The sequence below is a fragment of the Lipophrys pholis genome, assembly GCF_963383615.2.
Source record: "Lipophrys pholis genome assembly, chromosome: 12".
NCBI lineage: Eukaryota > Metazoa > Chordata > Actinopteri > Blenniiformes > Blenniidae > Lipophrys > Lipophrys pholis.
In genome coordinates this window covers 28,934,170-28,954,781 of record NC_137641.1, presented here as the reverse complement: position 1 = coordinate 28,954,781, position 20,612 = coordinate 28,934,170, and the positions used below count along the sequence as shown (strand labels likewise).

General features: G+C 44.3%; 1 protein-coding gene across 1 annotated transcript in view; it reads left to right on the top strand.

Annotated features, from left to right (window-relative positions):
- Nucleotides 1-4,069: 4,069 nt before the first annotated feature.
- The window catches only part of col27a1a (collagen, type XXVII, alpha 1a), a 74,574-nt gene continuing 58,031 nt past the window's right edge, over nucleotides 4,070-20,612 (top strand). The window contains exons 1-3 of the mRNA XM_080476934.1: nucleotides 4,070-4,383; nucleotides 8,797-8,867; nucleotides 16,636-18,137. Coding sequence (XP_080333060.1) covers nucleotides 4,331-4,383; nucleotides 8,797-8,867; nucleotides 16,636-18,137 — 1,626 coding nt within the window. The 5' untranslated portion in view covers nucleotides 4,070-4,330. The remainder of the gene's footprint in view (nucleotides 4,384-8,796; nucleotides 8,868-16,635; nucleotides 18,138-20,612) is intronic.

Genomic DNA, 20,612 nt, shown 5'->3' with positions numbered 1-20,612 from the left:
AATTATGTTATTAGAAATGTAGGATCCAACGCATTATATTACTTCATCCACTCAAGAAACCAAAACGAGCTGAGTGTAGGTGAAGGCAGGCTGGACAGATCAGCAGTATATCTGTGGGCAAAATACAGAAAAAGCAAAGTGTTTTAATATGATGATGACTAAATTGCTCAAAGGCTCAATGGTTAGAAAGTCAACAGTCACTGTTAAACGCATGTTTTATGTTTGCAGGAGGAAAATGGAAAAGCTGAATTAAAACACCCCCAGACTCCAACCCGGGATGTTCTTACTGTGAGGTTGAGGGTGCAAACCACTACCCATTTTTTAAAAATGTATATTTTATCTTGAGTCCTTCTTCGTGATGCGTTCACATCCTGGTTGCATGAGAAACGGGAATCCGGCTTAAAAAAAACCATCAAAATTTACAGTGACTGTAAAAAGAAGCGGCGAATGGACACAACTACTACGAACCACGCATCGTAGTTACACGTATTTATCGTATCGTGAACTTTTCAGAATTAATTGATGTTTTTGTCTAATATTTCTTACTTCATTTTGGTTAAAACAGATGGGAGCTGCCGTGCGCCGCATATTTTATCTGTGGAAAGTTACAGTCCAATCACCCCCCCCCCCCCCCCCCCCCCGATAAAGTTTGGTGAACTCCGCCTTGAGCAAAAAAAAAAGATTAAAAAAAATCCGTGACCTTCCTCCTCCTCCTCCTCCTCCTCCTCCTCTGAACCCTCCTCACCCCTGAGCATTAAAACAAACGTCAAACACTCTGTTATGTTAAACGTGCATCATTTTTATGGAACCCTGAATCGTGCAAACACAGGTGGGGGGGGGGGGGGGGGGTGGGGGGGGGGGACATCGTGGAGATACGTAGTGGAGAACTTTAATTTCTCACTTCAACAAGTGCAGGTCTGTGCGGTGTTGACGGTCCGTCCTGGCCAGGTCCGAGGTTCTGCCCCCGCAGGAGCTGCTCCCCCCCCCCCCCCCCCCCCCCCCCCCCCCCCCCCCCGGCAGGTTATTCTGGTGTTATTATGAGAACTCAACATGCTCATTATGGTCGTGGCAACTGTTTTCAGGGTGGCTGTCTCCTCTGGTGTGCCAGTGCTGGAAATGTTTGTGGTGAGCGAATGACAGGGAGAGAAAAGAGAGAGAAACAGAGAGAGAGAGAGAGAGAGGGAGGCTCAGGTTGAGTAAAGTGAGAGAAAGCAGGGTAGATTCAGATGACAAGAGTGAAGACCACGGAGGAGTCGGTGTGAGTACGGTGTGGCGGATTGAAGGGGAAAGACAATAGAGAAACGATTGAGGCGCCGAAATGGGATTGAGAGAGCGAGAGAGAGAGACGGAAAAGAGGCAACAGACGAGAAACTTGTTTGACCAACTTTCCACCCCCGTGTGCATCAAACCATCAGGAAGGAGACAGAACCAGGAAAACAAACAAGTGGACACAACCACCTGTAAAGAGGAAAAGAAACACAAGCCGCAGAGACACTCGGCGCACGCGTGCATTCACACTGTTTTACACACACACACACACACACACACTCACACACACACACACACACACACACACACACACACACACACACACACACACACACACACACACACACACACATTCCTGGTATGAACAGTGTGCTTGTGCATGGAGAGAGACAGCACTGTCTGCTTGTGCAGCACCACCTCCGCCACTGCCCACCACGAGAAAACACACCTACACAGAGGTGACTGTCTTTATAACCTGTTTATTTGTTGGGCAACATGCGTGATGTTATTTCATGTTCGGAACGCCCACCTCCACCCCCCCCCCCCCCCCCCCCCCACACCCATAAAAAACCCCACCTTCGTTTTAAGTTGTTTTTTGATAGCTTTGTTCATATGAGGGGTTTGATAGTCTGAAAATACAGTGTAGAGAATCTCCTATAATCCTTTCATCTCACGTACAACATATTTATATCACGTAGGAGCTTTGTCACCTGGAAACAATTCTGGACGACCTGCTAGTTACATAAAAATAAATCCGGCATCTGGATGAATAAAAACCACGAGAACACCCGACCAAGCCCAGCACCTAATTTCCTAAGCTTTCAGTCTGCAAAAACACTGTATTGGCTGTTTATGTGTATGTACAGTGCATGGCTGACTGTAAACACTGATATCCAAAGAGGCTGTGTAGCTGTTAGTCTTGCAGCGCATCAAAGAGCAGTCTTGTGTCCTCACCAGGCCCAGGCTGCAATTTAGGCTCAAGGCGTGGCTCGGCACCCGTTGGGCTGTGTCCGCCCTGTGTACCAGTAATGACCCCTTCCCTATGGGGAGCGTTTGATCTGGGCTGACTGTGTGCTTCAGCGGGACCTATTTCGGGAGCGTAGGGGGGGGATAAAGGGAGCTTTCAGACTTGGTGCCAATGACCATAATTAAGCAGCTTTAAGGGGTGGCAGTGAGCGCGCGAGCAAGTACGGAGTTTGTAATTTGGACGACGGGGGCAGAGTCGCCGTGGCTCATTGGGAGTGCGCGGGGAGGATCGGGTGGCACCCGGGCGGCGGAAACACAAGGCTCGGAGTGTGTGAAGGGGACCGTAAAGAGGATGTTAATGACTGGAGTCCATTAGCACCCACCCACCCCCCTCGGGGGCGCTGACTGACCGGTGAATTGGAGCTGAAATGAGGGGAGATCAGCGGAGCTGACACACGCTGCCGGGCCCCACCCAGGCCAGGGTGTCGGTTCAAGGCGACCTTTCAGCGCCGAGGGCCTCCAGCCAGTCAGCTCCAAAGAGTGAGCGCTAATGTACCAAGAGTCACTAAGACGTTTTCTGTGGACTCCTCAGATGGTTGTTTACCCACCCGATGCAGCAAACATGAGAATGTTTGGATGCATTCGTCGAGATTTAAACTTTAATTGGGCGCTTCTGTGATTAAAATACGCTGATTTCAGAAAAACTAAATGTCAGTTTCAATAGCTACAACTAAGATAAGACTGCTGAACATGAACGGCCTTCAGAAAACCTTCTATGGTTGATGGGAAGCAGCTCAAACAGGAACTTTCTTCGAAATGTACACAACTCGCCAAACCATAATTTGACATTGACAAAGTAGCATCATCTGCTTCCCCAGTTGACTTTGGTCAGACGTACGTTTGTCTGTAATTCTGAGTGCATTTCGATTTTTACAGAAGGAATTGTTTTAACCAAATACTCTTTCTTTTGCAATCAGTTTTGACAGAAATGCGTAATATTATTTATGTTACGTGTGTTTATGAACCTCTCAAGCAGATGCCAGGTGGTAATTACTGGCTCTGTTGACTGTACAGAGGTCTCTGGTTGGGTGGGGGGGGCTCATCCTGCACCGGGCTGTGACCCCGATTAAGGTAATGGGAGCTGATCCAGGTGCTTCTCCTTCTGCGTGTCTCCATTTACACTTTTTCCCCTCCAACATCAATGCAGATGCCTCACATATGAAATAATGCATAATATCCCAGTGAAGTGATTTGATCTTGCACGGTGTTTAACTCCCATTATGACCAAATGACAGAGATAATTGCTGTGGATTAAAACTATTAAATACTATTAACTTAATCTGGGTGTTTTGCAATTGGTCACTCAAATAATTTTAGAACCCCTTCCATACATTTCCCCCCCCCCCCCCCATTTTGGCTCCAAGGGGAGATAAAACGTACCTGCAAGGAGAACAAACTGCAAGTTATTCAATGCGACCAGCAACAAACAACTGATAAGGAGTGCACGGAGGTGTTCTTGGTGTCCACCTTGTGCTCTCACCGCGGTTCATTCATGAGGTTTAACAGTGCAGAGGGGGTCGGGTCCATGTGGCCACCCCCTGGAGGAGGCCTGCAGTTGCTCGACGCAGCCACTGGGCGTGTAACTTGACACCTGGCTGCGCGGTGCGTTTTGCCATCGCTTTACCCACAGAAAGCCTATTTAAAAACGAAAGGGATGAGTCCAACGCTCCTGACTCCGTAACTCTCTTTTCAAAAGAGCCCAGCTTTCTCTCTCTCTCTCTCTTCCTCTCTCTCTCTCTCTCTCTCTCTCTCCCTCTCCGGCCGCGCGTCCCTCAATCCGGATCGGCATAAATGAATGAAACACAAGGGAATATCGGCAGACAATCGCACAGGAAAACTCTCTGTCAAACCAGCCTGCCAGAAGGAATTTATGTCGGGCTTGACAGGCAATTCAACATGAGTTTTTCCCTCTGGAAGTTCACCTCAAGCTTGTCAAATGTGTAAAGCGGCGGCCGGTGTCTTCTGCCCCCCTTGCAAAGGAGTCACGCTGTGATTAACGGATCAGGTTTTTGACTGCCGGGACAAATGAATACAAATGAATTTAGGCACCCGAAGGAGAGATTGCAGAACCTCTCATCTAGACACAAAGTAAGTAACAGGTTTTGGTTTTGGTTTTTTTATTTGTGTTTGTTTGGGTCTGATGAGAGGATGTTGGGAAGAGGACTGTGTGTTTTTGAGTACCTGGATGAGTCCGTGCGTCTTTGCGCCCGTGCGTCCGTGCGTACCTGTGATGTGCCGGCTGGCGGTGTTCCAGCTCACAGCGCAGGAATGATGTCCTCGTGGGGATTACTGAGACTCTCAATGGGGTCTGTTTGGACCATGGGTGTCATTTGTCTGGTATTCAACAACAACGCCACACATTGCAAGGTTAAATGAACCAATCCAAACGCTTGTTTCCTCAAATTTTCTGTTATTATTTTAGTCAAACTGGTAAAAAAAAAAAAAAAAAAAAACTTGTGCAGGTTATATTCAATACTCAAAAAAGTCTGCATGTTTTTTGCAAGATAGATTGTGATTCTTGGTGAGGGGAACAAAAGTGAGTCCAAAATCATGTGTTCTTGTTAACCTGCCTGCAGGAACATTGGCTAATTTACTAAACTGACTCATCAAAGCAAAGCAAATGAGGAAATCATTGCGTCTCATAAAGTTTCACGAGCGGTCCATCAGCATCCACCAGACGGCTTGTCAGTTTTGTTGGGGATGCTTTTCATGTTTTTCAGTTTACGCGTTCTCCACGGTCGCCTTTCCGCAGGGCAGTTAAAGGGATCCCTGCTTTCATGTAGGCGAATGCTCAACTGTGAGGAAAAGACCATTTAAATACATCAACAATTACGCGCATCGCCTCATTGATACACAGAAACGTCTGCAGTGGACATGAACTCTACTACTCTGCAACGTTTTACGCATTTATTTACAGTGAAACTCTAACCCCTGATACAAATTCTGAGGACTTGGCTTCAATGTTCATCTCACTCATTCATTCATTTAGACTTTTGTTCATTCATTTATTGACGCGTAAAACAAAACCAAAACAAACCAGATTTGGTTTTATTACGCATCATCTGGTTTGGGTGATAGAAGGTTATTGTGACTGTGGTAATATTTTCATCCAGGGAGTAGGAAAGTCCCGGGATTTCACGCACTGTTACCTCCTGACTCAAATCAGTTTCATCACACCTTCCTGGATGTTGCGCGGGCTCACCTGGGATAAAGAAAAACTAAACAAAACCATGAACGCATCTTGAAGATGGTTTACTTCCTCAGTTTCAGCTCAGCAGTGCTTCAAATATGACTCGTTTCATGTGTGCCCTACTTTTGATTATTCAAACACAGTCCACCTGCGAGATGTCAGCTGCGCGACGCGTCATTCACTGGTTTGACCACATGGTGTCGCTCTATCAACTTTTTTTGTTAATTATTCACTTTTTTTTTTTTTTTACAGGCAAAAATTTTGCCTTTTTAGCACCTTTAAACAGCTGAAGAGGTGAAATTATAAGTACTGCCTCAATTAGGTTTTCTTTAAAACTATACGGTTAATTTAATCTTGAGCCTATTGACTCTTTTTGGATGATTAAAATTTCGACTGAAAAAGGTGTTACAAGCATGCGACTGGCCTTTATACTCAACTCTCCCGCCTCAATTGCTGTCAGCTCATCCACAGGAATTTTCCAATGTGTGTGTGCACCTTTGGGAAAATCCTTTCAGGGAATCGATGAGTCGTCCAAACTCACCAACAGAAATGGAAACTACACTGGTCTTTTCATTTATTGTTTTTCTTTCCTGAGTTTTAAACTGGTGGCTGAGTTACAGAAAGAAAAAAAAAAACCCTCGCTGTTTGTAATAGGTTTTGGAAAGGGATAGAGGTAGGTTGTTGGTTTTTGGAGGGTGGGGTTGGGGGGGGGGGCTTAGGAAAAGAGACAATAATGGCAAAGAGTCTCGATGACATAATAACAGAGGAGTGATGGAGAGAAAGGAAAACTGAGCATCAATTTACTTTCTACTCCAGATTATATAATGTGGCAGCGTCTCTCCACCATCCAGAGTGAATGAATGCCGTTGCCACATGGGGATGTTATTGCCCACATTGCAGCAAACATTCAGATACTCTGACTCACTCTCTCCGTCAGTGTATTGTTCAGTCATGCTGCTTTGTATATCTGTCCCTCCACTATTTCCGTCTTCTTTACTGACTTGGCTGCGGGATAGGAAAGAAGATCTGCTTGTTAATGGCAGCATATGTGGAGAAAGATGTGATAAACAGAAGTCCCATCTTTAAGATCGGACTCTCAGCACAGTAACCATGCGGTACTGTAATGGATGACTCGGGAGGAGGGATTCTTTCTGTGTGTGTTTTTTTTTTTTTTCCTTCTTCTGGGTTGTATTTTGTCCACTCAGCTTCGCTCTGACTTGCCTCGGGGAGTCCTGTCATAGCTCACTGTTGCAGTATGACAAGCGCACCACACAGGGTCGGTGTCCAGAGGTCAGCCCCTCTGATTTAAATGCCCACCACACACGAATCAACGCCACCTCGAGTTGGTCCAAAGTCCCATCCTGAAGCAAGCACTTCAAAAACCACCCATATTGGAAATATTAACCAAGCTACTGAGATTTTTTTTATTTCTTTTTTTCAATAGTGATAATCCAACGAAAACTGTGTATTTTCCCAGGGAACCTCTTCCAGCTCCCACAGATTTAAACAGCCGGAGGAAGAGAATGGGAATCCTTTTTTTTTTTTTTTTGCCACAGTAATAAAATCTAAGCATTCACATGGTTCATTTTCAGAAAATGGATCCGTCCTCAGCTGATAAGACACTGAATCAGACCGTAATTACCCTGTGAGAAACACACACACACACACACACACACACACACACACACACACACACACACACACACACACACACACACACACACACACACACACACACACACACACACACACACACACACACACACACACACACACACATCCTGAGTAACCATCCGCCAGCTGCTGTGTGGGAATGATTATGACGAAGCTTTATTAACAACTAGGAGCTGAGAGAGCAGGAGACATACACATCGCAAACATGTTCATGAGCACACATCCACTTAGACATGTACACCCACACACACACACACACACACACACACACACACACACACACACACACACACACACACACACACACACACACACACACACACACACACAACCACTCTGATTATAATCATTCAGGCCGGCCGGAGAAGCGGCGGCTGCTTCATGTTCGGTCTGAGAGTTTTCTTTTCCCATGGGAGACGAGACACAGGCTGTTCAGGATCCTACTAGTAAATATGTTTATGCAACAAGTTACTGTCTTTCCCACATTTACGTATTTGGAGCCCCCCCCCCCCCCCCCCCCCCGTTTGCCTGCTCCTCTCTTGCCCTCCAGACACAGCTGTTATACACATTTCCTCCGCCGATGTGAGTGTGTGACCATGTGTGTCTGGATGACCTCCAGCGGTAAACAGTGGCTCCCCGGCCTGTCACCAGATCTCGGCCCCCCTGCTGGGCCCTCAAGTCCACTTTGCCAGTCAGTCGCCCTCTTTAAGCTGCACACCTGGATGTGGTGTTCAGACAGGGTTTTTTTTTCTTTTTGTTTGCTGTTGTTATTGTTTTGTGTGTGTTGGTTTTGGAAAGAGCCTTATAGGATAAATCTGACATATTATTTCTGCCTCAAAAAGAAACCACAACTCGAAGCTGTGCTGCAGGGAGAGAGGTGCTCTTGGTCGTAGTAAGTGTTTTAGCAGGATCCAGCCTCCGTTTGCTATTTACATGGCAGCTCGGTTACAGAACATATGGTTTTGTTTGACAGTGTTTTGCTGTGATAGGATTATTCCAAGTCTCTCTCGCTTTTCTTTTTTTCTTTCATTGTTTTGGGATCTAATAATACTCATTCAACTCTTTTTACATAATGAAACCATGCAAGATTTTTTCCGATTATTAGTGGCACTTCTTAGGAATTGTTATGAGGAAGTTAATTACATCCGGTTACATAAGACCAAAAAACATTAAAAAAAACTTTTTTGGCCGCCAATTATGAATTCAGAGCACAGCCCCCCCCCCCCCCCCCCATAAAAATAACAAATAAAAAATTTAAATCCTTCAATTCACTTCATCATATCATCAGCAGAAGTGCTTTCATTAACAGTTTTGTATAGTTTGGAATTAAAAAGCTTCTTCAGATGATGTATTGGAAAGGAAAAGATCAGTTTTTCCAAGGAAGCAGAGGTCCAGACACCCCCCCCCCCCCCCCCCCCATGATATCTGGCGGGAGAACTTGTATAAACGGGCCATCAAGATTCATAACCAGATTCTTATTAAAAGGAAAGACAATCCAGCTGAAATCTTATGCAAGCAATTTATTTGTAAAGTCGTCTGTTTTGATTTATATTGGTTGAAAAGCTGCCAAACTGTTTATGGAGGTCTACAATTGTCTGCCTCTGTCTAACCTGCCTCCCTCTTTTTCTTTCCCTCAGGAGAGCCCTATTGCTCTGTACAGTTTTATATTGTACTTGTTACCTGGGACTTACACAAGTACACCCTGAAGGTAAGCAGCCACAAAGTCTCCGCCCACATATCTTGGCTTCTCTTTCTCACCTCTTTCTAGGTCTTTCCAAACTTCAGAGAGAGCAGGGGGAGATTTTTTTTTGCAGTTATTCCTTGCCTGTTTGGTCATGGCCAAAGCACGTAAACACATTGCTGTGAGAATTGGGCCAACCGTTGCCATGACAACAGGTGTTGACTAAGCTGAAGTTGAAGGAGCGAGGGAGTGATCGGATCGTAGGCTCAAAGCTGACCGTTACTCCCAAAACCACTCCTGCTTCACGGCGGTGATTTACAGCGTCTGCTTGACAGGCTGTGATAGCCGCTACTTCAGATGAAATATGACGACGACTGCAGAGTTTCCTCATTTGCAATTCCACGAGAATGCAGCAACAGACAGAAATAAAAAGGTGAGCACTTGAAATGACTGTGTACACTTGAGAATTGAACCTGTGGTAGCACTGCTGAGTATTAAACTACTGTATGAACTCAAGCTGTATAAACACGTACCAGGGGCGACAAACACCAGGACCAGTGGCCTGGCCCAAAACCAGCCAGTCCAGGAAAGAACCAAGCAAACGCAAAAAACCATTGACTTTTTAACACACTTTGTTTACGTTTCACTGTATTTTGCACCAGAGAGTATCTTTAGAATTGGCTTTATGGTGAGATTGAATGTCATTTGTGCAAAAAACATAAACTTATAACCTGCGCCACAACAAAGAAAAAGTTCATATTCAAAGGTTATTATTGCCTCTGTTTTACCGGTCGAGATAAAATTGAACGAGTTGGACACCGCTGTCCTCGACGATATCGCGAATGCTTTAAAACTACCAGCAAGCAGAGACATAAAAGCTTTTTGCCCATAGAGTTGGAATGAAATCGTGTTCTTGCCCCGCAGTCACAAACAATATTCACCAGGGGGTCAAGTTCTTTTATTTGTTCCACACAATAATTAAACATAATGTGCAGTCAAATGTTTTAAGTACATGTTCCACACTGAAACCACAGGTTTTATGGGATGCAAGAATAAAAAAAAAAATCGAGAACACACAATAATGAAAAGAGGACATTATATGAGATTAATAATAAGAAAGAAAAATTCAGGCACACGGAACATAAAAGGTAAATAGATAAATATGGGTCGACCAGTGTTGAATAGTGCAAATAAACATAAGTTAATTTGCAGGGTCTGGGTTCAGCAGCCATTTGTTGATGAGAATTTACAGATATTAAAAGATATTTTGAAAAAGGAGGCAGAAACACTCCACGGGAATAAATAAAATAAGTTCCAGCATTCCTGTTCTCAAAGGGTTAATAAAAACATGTTGACCTTATCTGTAAGCCGCACTTAAAATCAGGGTCCTAGTTTTGTTTTAAAGATAAAAACAAACTGCACATTTAAGCAAGAAAGAAACTACAATCCCGTTAACGTAGTTCAGCGTGACCCATCAAACATTGATATCGACTGAAACAGACTGAAACTACCTGACTGATGTCATCACATCGGGGGGATAATCAAGAGCGATACAGGAGTACCTTATCCAGTTGATGAGGTACTTTTTATATGCTGCAACTGGAAAAATCACTGCTCTCTAAAGAAGCTTTCTAATGAACAGCTTTTTAAAAATGTTTTGCAGCACCTGCACTGCTGATACTGATAATAATGTTCCTATAAAGCGTCGCCACATGCTTCACCGGCGCCGTCTTCACAATCTGCCTTAACACTTCAGAAAAAGACGGCTGCGGCGGGATTATTTGAAGACGTAAAGTATGTGTTAGGGCAATTATAAACCAGTGTCTGATCTTTTTTTTTTGTATTCAGCACATGTCCACTCATCGAGTTGTCGGCCTCAGTGTTATGAGATTCAAAGGCTTTTCATTTAGTTGAGGTGCTTTAGTTTGATGTGGCTGAAAATGTATCTGCGTGGCTTTTTGATCCCGTCGGCCACATTTTGTACCACTCGGCGCTCGTTTCCTCTAATGAAAAGTTATAGATACAGTCCAGTGAGTCGGCCCCCCCCTCACTTCTCAAGTCGTTATGATTGAGACTGACGGGGCAAAGAGTTCAATAAGGCCCGACGAAGCGGCGACGAGAACAAACCAGAATGTCATTTCGTGTTCATTACTTCGAGGATAAACCTGCTTTTCAAACTCAAACTGCGGTTTTAAGCTTTGGTTTAAAAAGTCCACGCTTGGTAATATATCGTTGAAATGTTCAAATTCTTACATTTAAAAACAAATTGCCTGACAAATTAGCTTTGTTTCTATTTTCTTCGATCCTCCCATCCATCTACTCACTATTTCTGCCTCGGGTTGTGAGGTTCCCAGATCTAAATTAGTCTAATTTATTGTTTGACTATTTGCAACCTCATAAAAACGGGTATTTCAAGCAGGTGAGCAAAGCTCCTTTTATGACACTTGAAAGCAATAAACAGAGGTAGTCCTATAATCACTAAAGAGTTTATGTAGTGAGAACGTCTTTAGGAAAATCCACAGTCATGCTCTCCCTCTTTCTTTTTTTGTTTAAAGAAATGAACAGTCGAGGGTTGACTCATGGAGACACCTTGGTCACGGAGATTTCCTTTCTCATCCGCATGAACTCAATTGATTGGATCTGTATTCTGAATCTGGCAAAGAGAGCAACCAGAACAAGAAACACACTTCCGCTGATCACCCCGTAAAGACACATTGGATGCTCTCTCTCGATCTTCTCCCTGCCAATACTCTCCATTGAACCTTGATGCCATTTGGAAAAATTGAGCTTTCGCAAACTTTTCCAGTTCTTGTGACCCTGCAACATTGTTGGGAATAACGAGTCATGACATAATGCGTGACTGTGAGACGACGACTACATTAACAGTATGAAAATAATAATGCAAGTTTACTTGAAGTTTCCATGAGCTTGTAACTTTATTGTTGGTGAAAGCGTCGGGGAGCCGTCCTGCTCCCTGAGGCATGCAGCTGTTGGCCACAATACATGTTAGCTCTGTTTGTAAGAGCTGTCTGCATATTAGTAGCCTGTCCCAGTTGTTTTGTTGCGCCATATGGTTGTTATTGACTTTCAGATACAGTTGTTATGTCAAGTCCCGCATGATGGTTCAAAGTTGCGTCATCGTCTTGGGAGTGTTTGCACAGCAAAGTCCCGCACTTGAAGTAACCGACTTAAAACAAATTAAAACAATTTGGGCTGCACAAGATATTGCAAATTGATCTTTACATGTGCAATATCATCTCGCGACATACTCAAGACAAACAAAGAAACAACACAGGCCACACAACTGGTGGTGAATCAGGTGGCAAGAGAAAGAGCACGTCTATTCGGAGGAACGAATGTCAAAGTATGAAGATGTTAACATCATCTGTGTAGGTTTTTACACACTTATATGTACTAAATCAAATAGTCATTCCAAAGAATCTGCAACATTTTCAAGTGAAAGCAGCTCCCAAAGTGGAACTTTAAAAAAAAAAAACCCGCTCATACTCCTGTCTCCATGGAAACGGGAGAGAATGCAACTTTTCTGAAATGAACGTATTAAATAGTTCTGCTGCACACGCTCAGTAGATGGACCATAGCAACAATGGCGGCCTCCAGAGTGTCATGACTCCCAGTCCGTAAGTTTTATAGTTGAGTCGCCTGTAATAACGCTCCAACTTGCTCGTCCATGTACTCGTCATTGTTAATGTTTATAGTGTTTGGTTTCATTTAAAAAAAAAAAACAACAAAAAAACTGCTTCAACTTGTGGCCTGGCATGCAAACTACATTGTTTTTCAAAACGTCATATAAACACCAAACTTCTCTGAAGATGAGAACTCACAGAAACATAACTTCCTGTATACTATCAGAACGTCCTAAGTTAAAGGGAGATAAGTAAAAGTAATGCATGAGCTGAGTATTCAAGCTGTTTTGTTTAACTAACTACTCGAGTAGCTCTTTTCTTTTGAAGAAGTAACTAGGAACTGTGTTCAAGTACTGATTTTGAGTAAAAACAGCCGTGACCGTGCGTGCATTTCTCTCTCACTGCTTTTAATCTCCTTTACTTCTGGATTCTGGCTCAGCTTTTATCATTACCACTCTACATGACTACATAGCATGTTGAAACAAAGCCTTTGGCTCACCCGTCGGAAGCATGCAACCAATTTTCAGCAACATCGATTCCAAATCTGATGTTGTAGGAAATGCATGCGGCGTTTCGCCGTGGACATTGGTTTAGAACAATTTAAAACGCACGCTGCAGACTTGAACAGTCCAACCGTTGACGCACGATTCGAGTGTGAATCGGTGACGTCATCCTGTACAAGGAGGAAGGTTACAGAGAGAAGAGCCTCAGATTTGGCAGGCAGCGGACACATGAGTTGTAGACGTGTGTTAAAACCCAAGTCTGTGCAGAGACATTCAGTAAGCTATGCTCTATACGTCTAAAAACCACACGATTAATAATGCATGCGCCAGTAAAAGCACAAGTTGTACTCGGATGGGGAGATTGGAGACAGGAGTCTATGCACAGACCAGATACATGTAATGCAGCCGGAGCCTCTCTGCCAACTCCAGTTGTCCTTTACCCCGCGGAGGAGACCACACAGTGAGGATAATTCACTTAGTGGATGGGCGTGCGTTGTACCCGATGTATGGCCTTGTTTCTGTTTTTAAAAAGCCCCTGGTGTTCTGAGGCAAAGGAAAGTCTTACAGCTTGATACAGAACATGGAAAGACCATAAAGAACGAATGGTAAGTCATATGGGAAAGTTTGAAGGCAGAGAATTTATTAAAAATGTGTTCAAACTTACTACTTGTAACCAACTGCTTAATGTTCTACTTTACCTGACACCTTTTTTGTGAGTATTTTCTGCAAAAGAGCTGCATTGGACGATTGGAAGCTTATTATAGGAACCTGAGCGATACAAAGGCAATGGAAGAACTGAGAATGGATAGATAACCAAGAACAGGATAAAAAGGCAGAACATATCTCTATATGAGGACAGCTTATATAACATCGCCATTCATCAAATCCATGTGCTTCGGTTTTTAAACTTTCCATGTTATTTCCAGAGTTCCACCTCTTTTAATGATGCAAATTTTGTAATATAGAAAGACAAGCATGTCATTGAGGACCCATCGCCCCCCGGCTGAGCAGTGCACCATCTGTCAGTCGCCCCTCGTCGTTCACACTTTCTTTCATCTCATCAACGTCGCTCCCTCGCTTTTTGTATCGTGTCACAAGCAGGGCTTCTGTACACATGTCCCCATTAGACAAGGCCCAGCGGCCGCGGGTCAGAATGAGCCCTCGGACAAAAAAAGATGGCGAGGGGCCTCGTTCTGAGATCAGAGTTCGCCGGGAGAACAAGAACTGGGACTACTGACACTGAAACGCTGACGTGCAAAGTTGGCTGAAAAGCCGGAAAATGTATTCTGTCGTACTGACTCGTGGTTTCTGTGGCCATGTTCTGAAAGTCCTGAGGAGAGGCACGGGGAAGATGCTCATGTCTTTTTGGTTCAGTTGCTCATTAAAACCTTAAAAAGTGACCGTGCCTCGGTATGAAGAGAGAAAACATTCCTGAAACTGTATACGTAACTTAGAATATAACAAACATGCAGACAAGCTGACTGCTGTCCTCAACAAAACCTACCCAAACTATTCCCTTTGTCCCTTAAAACTAGTAATCAACCGATCAAACTTTATGTATTTGGAGGTTTTTTTGTTGTTACAATTGAGACTGCTTGACAAAGTGACAGCAAGACAAACCAAGTAAAGACAAAGAAAACTGGAACAAAGGACAACAGTGAAATAGATAAAAACCTCAAAAAGTGATTTTCTAAGATGAAGTGAAATGAAAAATGAATAAGCTAAGCTTTCCTCCAGTTCTTCCAGTCTTCAGTTGCACTCTTCAGACAGATTAAAGGAAAATTCTACACAGACAGCAGATATTTATGGAGTGCATTGGTGAGGTCGCTACTAAGAAAGGATCATTTTATAACCTTGGTGCGCCGCTTTGGCTTTAGCTTATCTTTGATTACTGCCACCATTCATCACGTTTCCAAACTACACAACAACAACAACCACAACAGGAATCTTGACCTGACTTAGCCATGGTGTCCCAACAACAAAGGTAGCCATTATCAAAAAGATAGGCACTAATTTTCTTCTAAGTATATCTATCCACCCATTCATCATCTCCACCACTTCATCCAACTCGGTGTTGCAGGAGATTGGAGCTAAAAATGCTAAAAAGACAAAGTAGGCTACAACATGGACAGTGAAACAGGGAAAACAGATAACTGGCCAAACTCTGTAACGATGCTTCTGGAGAATTACAAGTGATGCACATTGGAGTTGTTAAAATACACCCACTCTGGGAGGTATTTGTGCTGCAGTCCCCGCAAACCTCAACGTGGTTTAAATTTACAAGCAAATAGTGTCACGTTGTGGTGTGAGCTGCTCCTCTCAGGAAGCTGTAAGAAGCAGTGAATGTGCAGCGATCCTTGTGGGGACGTTTTATGCAGTTTAAGTTCGGTAAGAATTTCAGAAACATCTTACTTTGAATACAGAAGCCAGTACAGCACCTTTGTGAACCCGTTAACCACTGAACAGGCCAACAAGGTTGCTGTACTACTCCCACATTTTTGTTATGCCTGTTTGGACATAAAGTTGTTCTAAAGTTACACTAAGCAGCCGACATAAGCAATTCTGTTACCTCAAAACCCCAGAGAGTTTATTTTTGTTTTTTCCACTTTTTTTCTTTTTCCTCCTCCTTTTCACCCTGCAGCGTTTGAGCTTCACTGGTTTGCAAGCAAGCGTTCTGTGTCGGTTGGACGGTAGCTGCGATAATGAATAATAATAACGCTGCCGTGTCTGACATGTTTGATAAGAGCTTCACCTTTATTCTGCCAGGAGGTGGTATTTCAGTGAGACGACTTGAGAAAAAGATGACAAAGTCTCAGAAATTAGCCGCTTGTTAATTGTTGGAATTATTTGACATTTTATTGGAAATTATCATGTCATTCAGATTTTTTTATAGAGTTGGAATACATTTTACACAAGTGGTTTTTATGACCCTGCAAATTTGGGCTTAGAAAAAAAATTGCCAAAGCAGCTTAATAGTGCATATGATGAACTTTCAAGAGGAAGAGTTGACATAATTATTACATCTGTCAGAACACAGTCACTTGTAACAACAGATTATTACAAGAAACCCTTTGGCCTTCCTAATGAAAACGGGCTTTGATAGATGACAGAATGGAGTAAAGATTTTCTTTTAGTATATTTGTGTTTTGCAATATTAAGAGGTCTTGACTTTCTTTCTATAGGTAATTGGTGAAAAAAAAGATTTGTGCATTGTTATTTCGAGATACATCGTCAAGAGCTGGCATCAAACAATGACAGACTTTATGAGATTATAAAAGAATATGTTGAACATGCATATTAATCAACCAAAAATTTACAATGAGGCTTAAAGCACTATTTCAATTCCCCGACTTTGAGCATTTTTCAATGCGAAACCTTCCCACGGTTTGAGTTTTATACAAATCTCTCTAAATGTATTTCACTTGTAGATCATAGAGATGCTAAATTGATAATGAGACAGACAAACTTTTCAGTTTCAACAGTACTATGAAATACGATGAGGTTGACTTATGGTCTCCATTCTTCATATAAAACTTAAGATTTAATTGCGGTGTACAAAAAGGAGTCGTCGACGAAACGTGTAATCCTCAATGAATAAGCCCGTGAAATGAATTGCATATTTCACACCACTCTCCCTCTTTTTTCCAGATGTGGACATCCTCCAGAAGTTGGGGCTCAAGGGAGAGAAGCCGTCGCGCTCGGTGCCAGCAGGTGTCATTCCATTCAGATCAGGGATCATCCTCAACCAGCGGGCGCACATCGAAGCTCCACTGCGCTCAATCCTTCCAGCGGCCCTCTGGCCCAACCTGGCACTGGTCCTGAGTGTCCGCTCGCACCGTGTCAACAGTGCTTTCCTCTTCACCCTGCTCTCGGGACGCAAGAAGCTCCTTCTTGGTCTGCAGCTCGTACCGGGCAAACTGGTCCTCCACACGGGACCGAACACTTCAGTGTCGCTGCCTTATGAGCCCCACGATGGCCAGTGGCACCAGCTGGCGGTGGGGATTAATGGACAGAAAGTGACTCTATATGCCTCCTGCGGAGAGCAGAATGTTTCAGCAGACTTTGGGTGGGGTGGCGAGGAAGGCCTGGCACCGGAGCTCCAGGGCTCCTTCCTCCTGGGGCGTTCAAGCCAGCAGCAAGCTTCAGCTCACTTTGAGGGCGCCGTCTGCCAGTTCGACCTGGTCCCTTCTGCACAGGCAGCTCACAACTACTGCAGGTACATTAAGAAACAGTGCAGGGAAGCTGACACGTACAGGCCTAACCTTCCCCCTTTGCTGCCTATCCTACCACGAGAAAGAAACATCACAGCTACCGCTACCACCCCGAAACGCGGTGGCGCGGTAACCGCCAGGAAAACCACGGGGTTCAGCCTCGCCAGGAGTGTTGCCGCCGCTGCCTCAGCCGTCAGACATGTGGCCTCCTCCCAAACGGTGAAGCCGAACCACGGGACTGTTTCCACGCCGCTGCTGAGAACGCCCATGCCAGTCACAACCCAGCTTGCTTTGGTTACCCCACCTCTCAAGACCAGGACCGAAACCGTCACAGCCCCACTCAGGACAGAAGCGCCGCCCACAAGACCATCAACCCCAAAGCCCACGACCTCTAAAACATCAAACCAGAAACCCTTTAAGCCCACTACCCCGAAGCCCACCCCTCAAAACGGCTCGAAAAAAGTAGTGACAGGAACAGACAAGCAGAAAAAAACTAATCTTCCTACCACTTCCGGCACCAGACCCTCCAAGACACAGTCTGACTCTGCAGTCACAAAGAAACCACAACCCACCACAGCCAAGAAACCATCTCCCAAACCTAAAGTCGCACCATCCAAAGCCACTCCGTCCAAACCAAGCTCAAACCCTGCCAAGGCCGCCCCTTCAAAACAAACGATATCCAAAATCGGTCCCTCAAAGTCAACGATCTCCAAAACTGTGGCACCGAAGACCTCCAAGCCAGCCTCCAAACCGACTACCAAGCCGACAAAGCAAACCAGAACTACCACCAAGGCTCCAGCCAGCGCGCGGCCCACCAAGCCTTCGTACGTCTCGGTAACGCCGCCTGCAACCGACGGCTTCCTGAGCTGGGAGGTGCCACCGACACAGTTCTCCCTGCTGGCTGGACCTGTGGGACAGAAAGGAGAAATTGGCATGCCGGTAAGATTCTCTGTTTGCTTAGTTAGTGAGAATGTGTGTGTTTGCAAAAGCAGTCAAACCGACACTAAGGGTTGTGCAAAGTAACAAGGATTACGAAAGTAGCCGTCTGTCTTCGGGTCGCTGGTTTTGTTTTTGCTGCAGTTCCGGGTGATGGACATGACCATGAGTAAAGAAGGTAAAAGCGAGTACAGAAAGTGTATGATGGAGATCCTCACCAAACCAAGGTGGATCCACCTGTCCTAGGATTGGAAGCAGGATCCCGCTGCAGTAGTTGGTTGAAAATGGTACTGTACCATCTCTTTCACCACAGAGGTTCGATCTTCTCTTCTTTCGCTTCTACTTTCTTTTTCCTTCAACGCACAGAAACCTGCAGGCAGGTGACGTGTCAGGTCTGACGCCTTGCCGTCTCAGCACCAGATTCCTCTGTCGGAGGGTGCTAGTGGAGGTCGCACGGCCCCTTTTCAAAGCCAAGTCAAGGGTCAAAGCAGTCGGTAAACATCCAGCTTCCCAATGCATTCGCAAAAGGTGGGACCGGCTTTTTAGTGTCACTTGACACGGGAATACTCAGCCAGCCATTTTTAAACAAAAATCTTTGTCAGTGTTCAGTGCAAGCCTGCATCAGTTCCTTTCAGGTTTATTTATGTATTTCCAATTACGATATAACTGTCTCATGGCACCCTCGAGGAAAAACTCAGACAGTTCCACACGAGCAAGCAAAGCAACAGTGGAAAAGAAGAAGCCTGCAGCAGATCCAGTTTCAGAGGCGGCAACTTTCTGCTTTGGATCGGTCGGCGTTCGTGTCATCATAGCCAACCACTAAGATCAAATTAAGCTCAGTATTTCATTTAAGTAATGGGTAAATTGTTGCTGCTTCTGAACGCGACATAAGTGAAGTAAAAATATGTGCTTTCCGTGCATCGAGACTAATATTTAACTTGTGAACGATAACATATAGAATTTGTATGACTTCATAAACTGGTCATAACTGCTCACCTTCATATACAGAACCGCAGAAATCATTCCTCGGTGTCTGAGAGTCTGAGCAGCAGTGTGTAATTTGCTGCTGCAGACGGCAGAGTACAGTGTCTCGGAGTTACCTCTGCACTGATGTTCACGCCGCACTTTACTGTCATTACAATGAACCAAATTACAGTCATTCCCGAGAGCAGTACCTGTAATCCTGACATAAAATGCTGTAATCTATTATAGAAAATAGACTTTTGTAGAGTCATTAAACGGTTGGAAATTCAGGTTTTTAACGAAAGGACTGTCTGCACATCACAGAAGTGCTGACGATGTGTTGAGGTTAATATTATAAGAAATATATGGTCGATTACACCAGTCTGAGAAGCATCCAAAAACAGTGGAGAGCAAGAAAAAGAAAAAAGAATCCTTACATTTACAGACTTTCCATTAAAGTATGTGTTTCAGATGTTATGGCAAAGTAAGGTATGTTGGACATCATCGGTTATTTATTGAAACGGCTCATGTATGCATGTGCACACGTGGGTATTTGCGTGCGTCTGTGTATGGTAGTAGAGGAACCCTGTGTTGCATCTGTTACAACATGGGTAAGATTATTTTAAACACACATGCCATGCACATCGCTGTTTTTCCCACCAGCACAATGTTTCACTCACTGACAGAATCTCACCCTTTGACTTCAATATGCCCACTTTTTGGTTTTTGTAGAACCTGGATGACCGTGTCAATATATGTGAGAAAATAAAGGCCCAAGAACAGACATATACAATTGTCTATGTATTTCAATCCACTTTATCAGCCTGATGCAGGATATAAACTTTTTTAATTGATTGCCCTGGTTGACGGAAACATTTTTCTACATTCTCAATGGACGGCTCACGTTTCCATTGTGCGAAGGATTAGACGATAACCTGCAGACAGAGATGTGGCAGTGTTCCTCATCCTGAAATGCCTCTGGGTCCTCGCTGCAGCTTTACAGAATGACTTCCGATGAGATCTGTTCCTCTGCACGCCTGAATGTTGTTTACGCGCCCTGAACATTTAGAGCTTTAGTCTTTTTTCCAATCTGATAATTGTTCCATTAAGGACGCGCTGGCACCGAGAATCCATTTAATTTGAACGTGAATCGACTGTTTTTCCAAATTCCGTGCGGACCTACGCTTCTGTGTTGATTTACGTTGCCTGCATTTAAGTGCTCCCACAGCTCGGAAGTTTCAAAAGGGTTTCCTTTGTCAAGTCATTCCAGTGAAGTGCAGATATTTATACAAGAACAGACAATACCGTTTTGCACATCATCGCTCCATCTTCAGGTTTTCAGACTTTCATCAAGGCCACCGCCAGCGAGTCCAAAACCCCCGAACTGCAAACAGTCTTTCGCCGTCACGTTTTATTTGAGTTGTGCTGATTGCAAAATGCTCACTGATGTGGGGGATTTCATGCGACTCTCACACCCCTAGAAAAGCCATAGTTAGAAAGGACAGGTGCAAACGG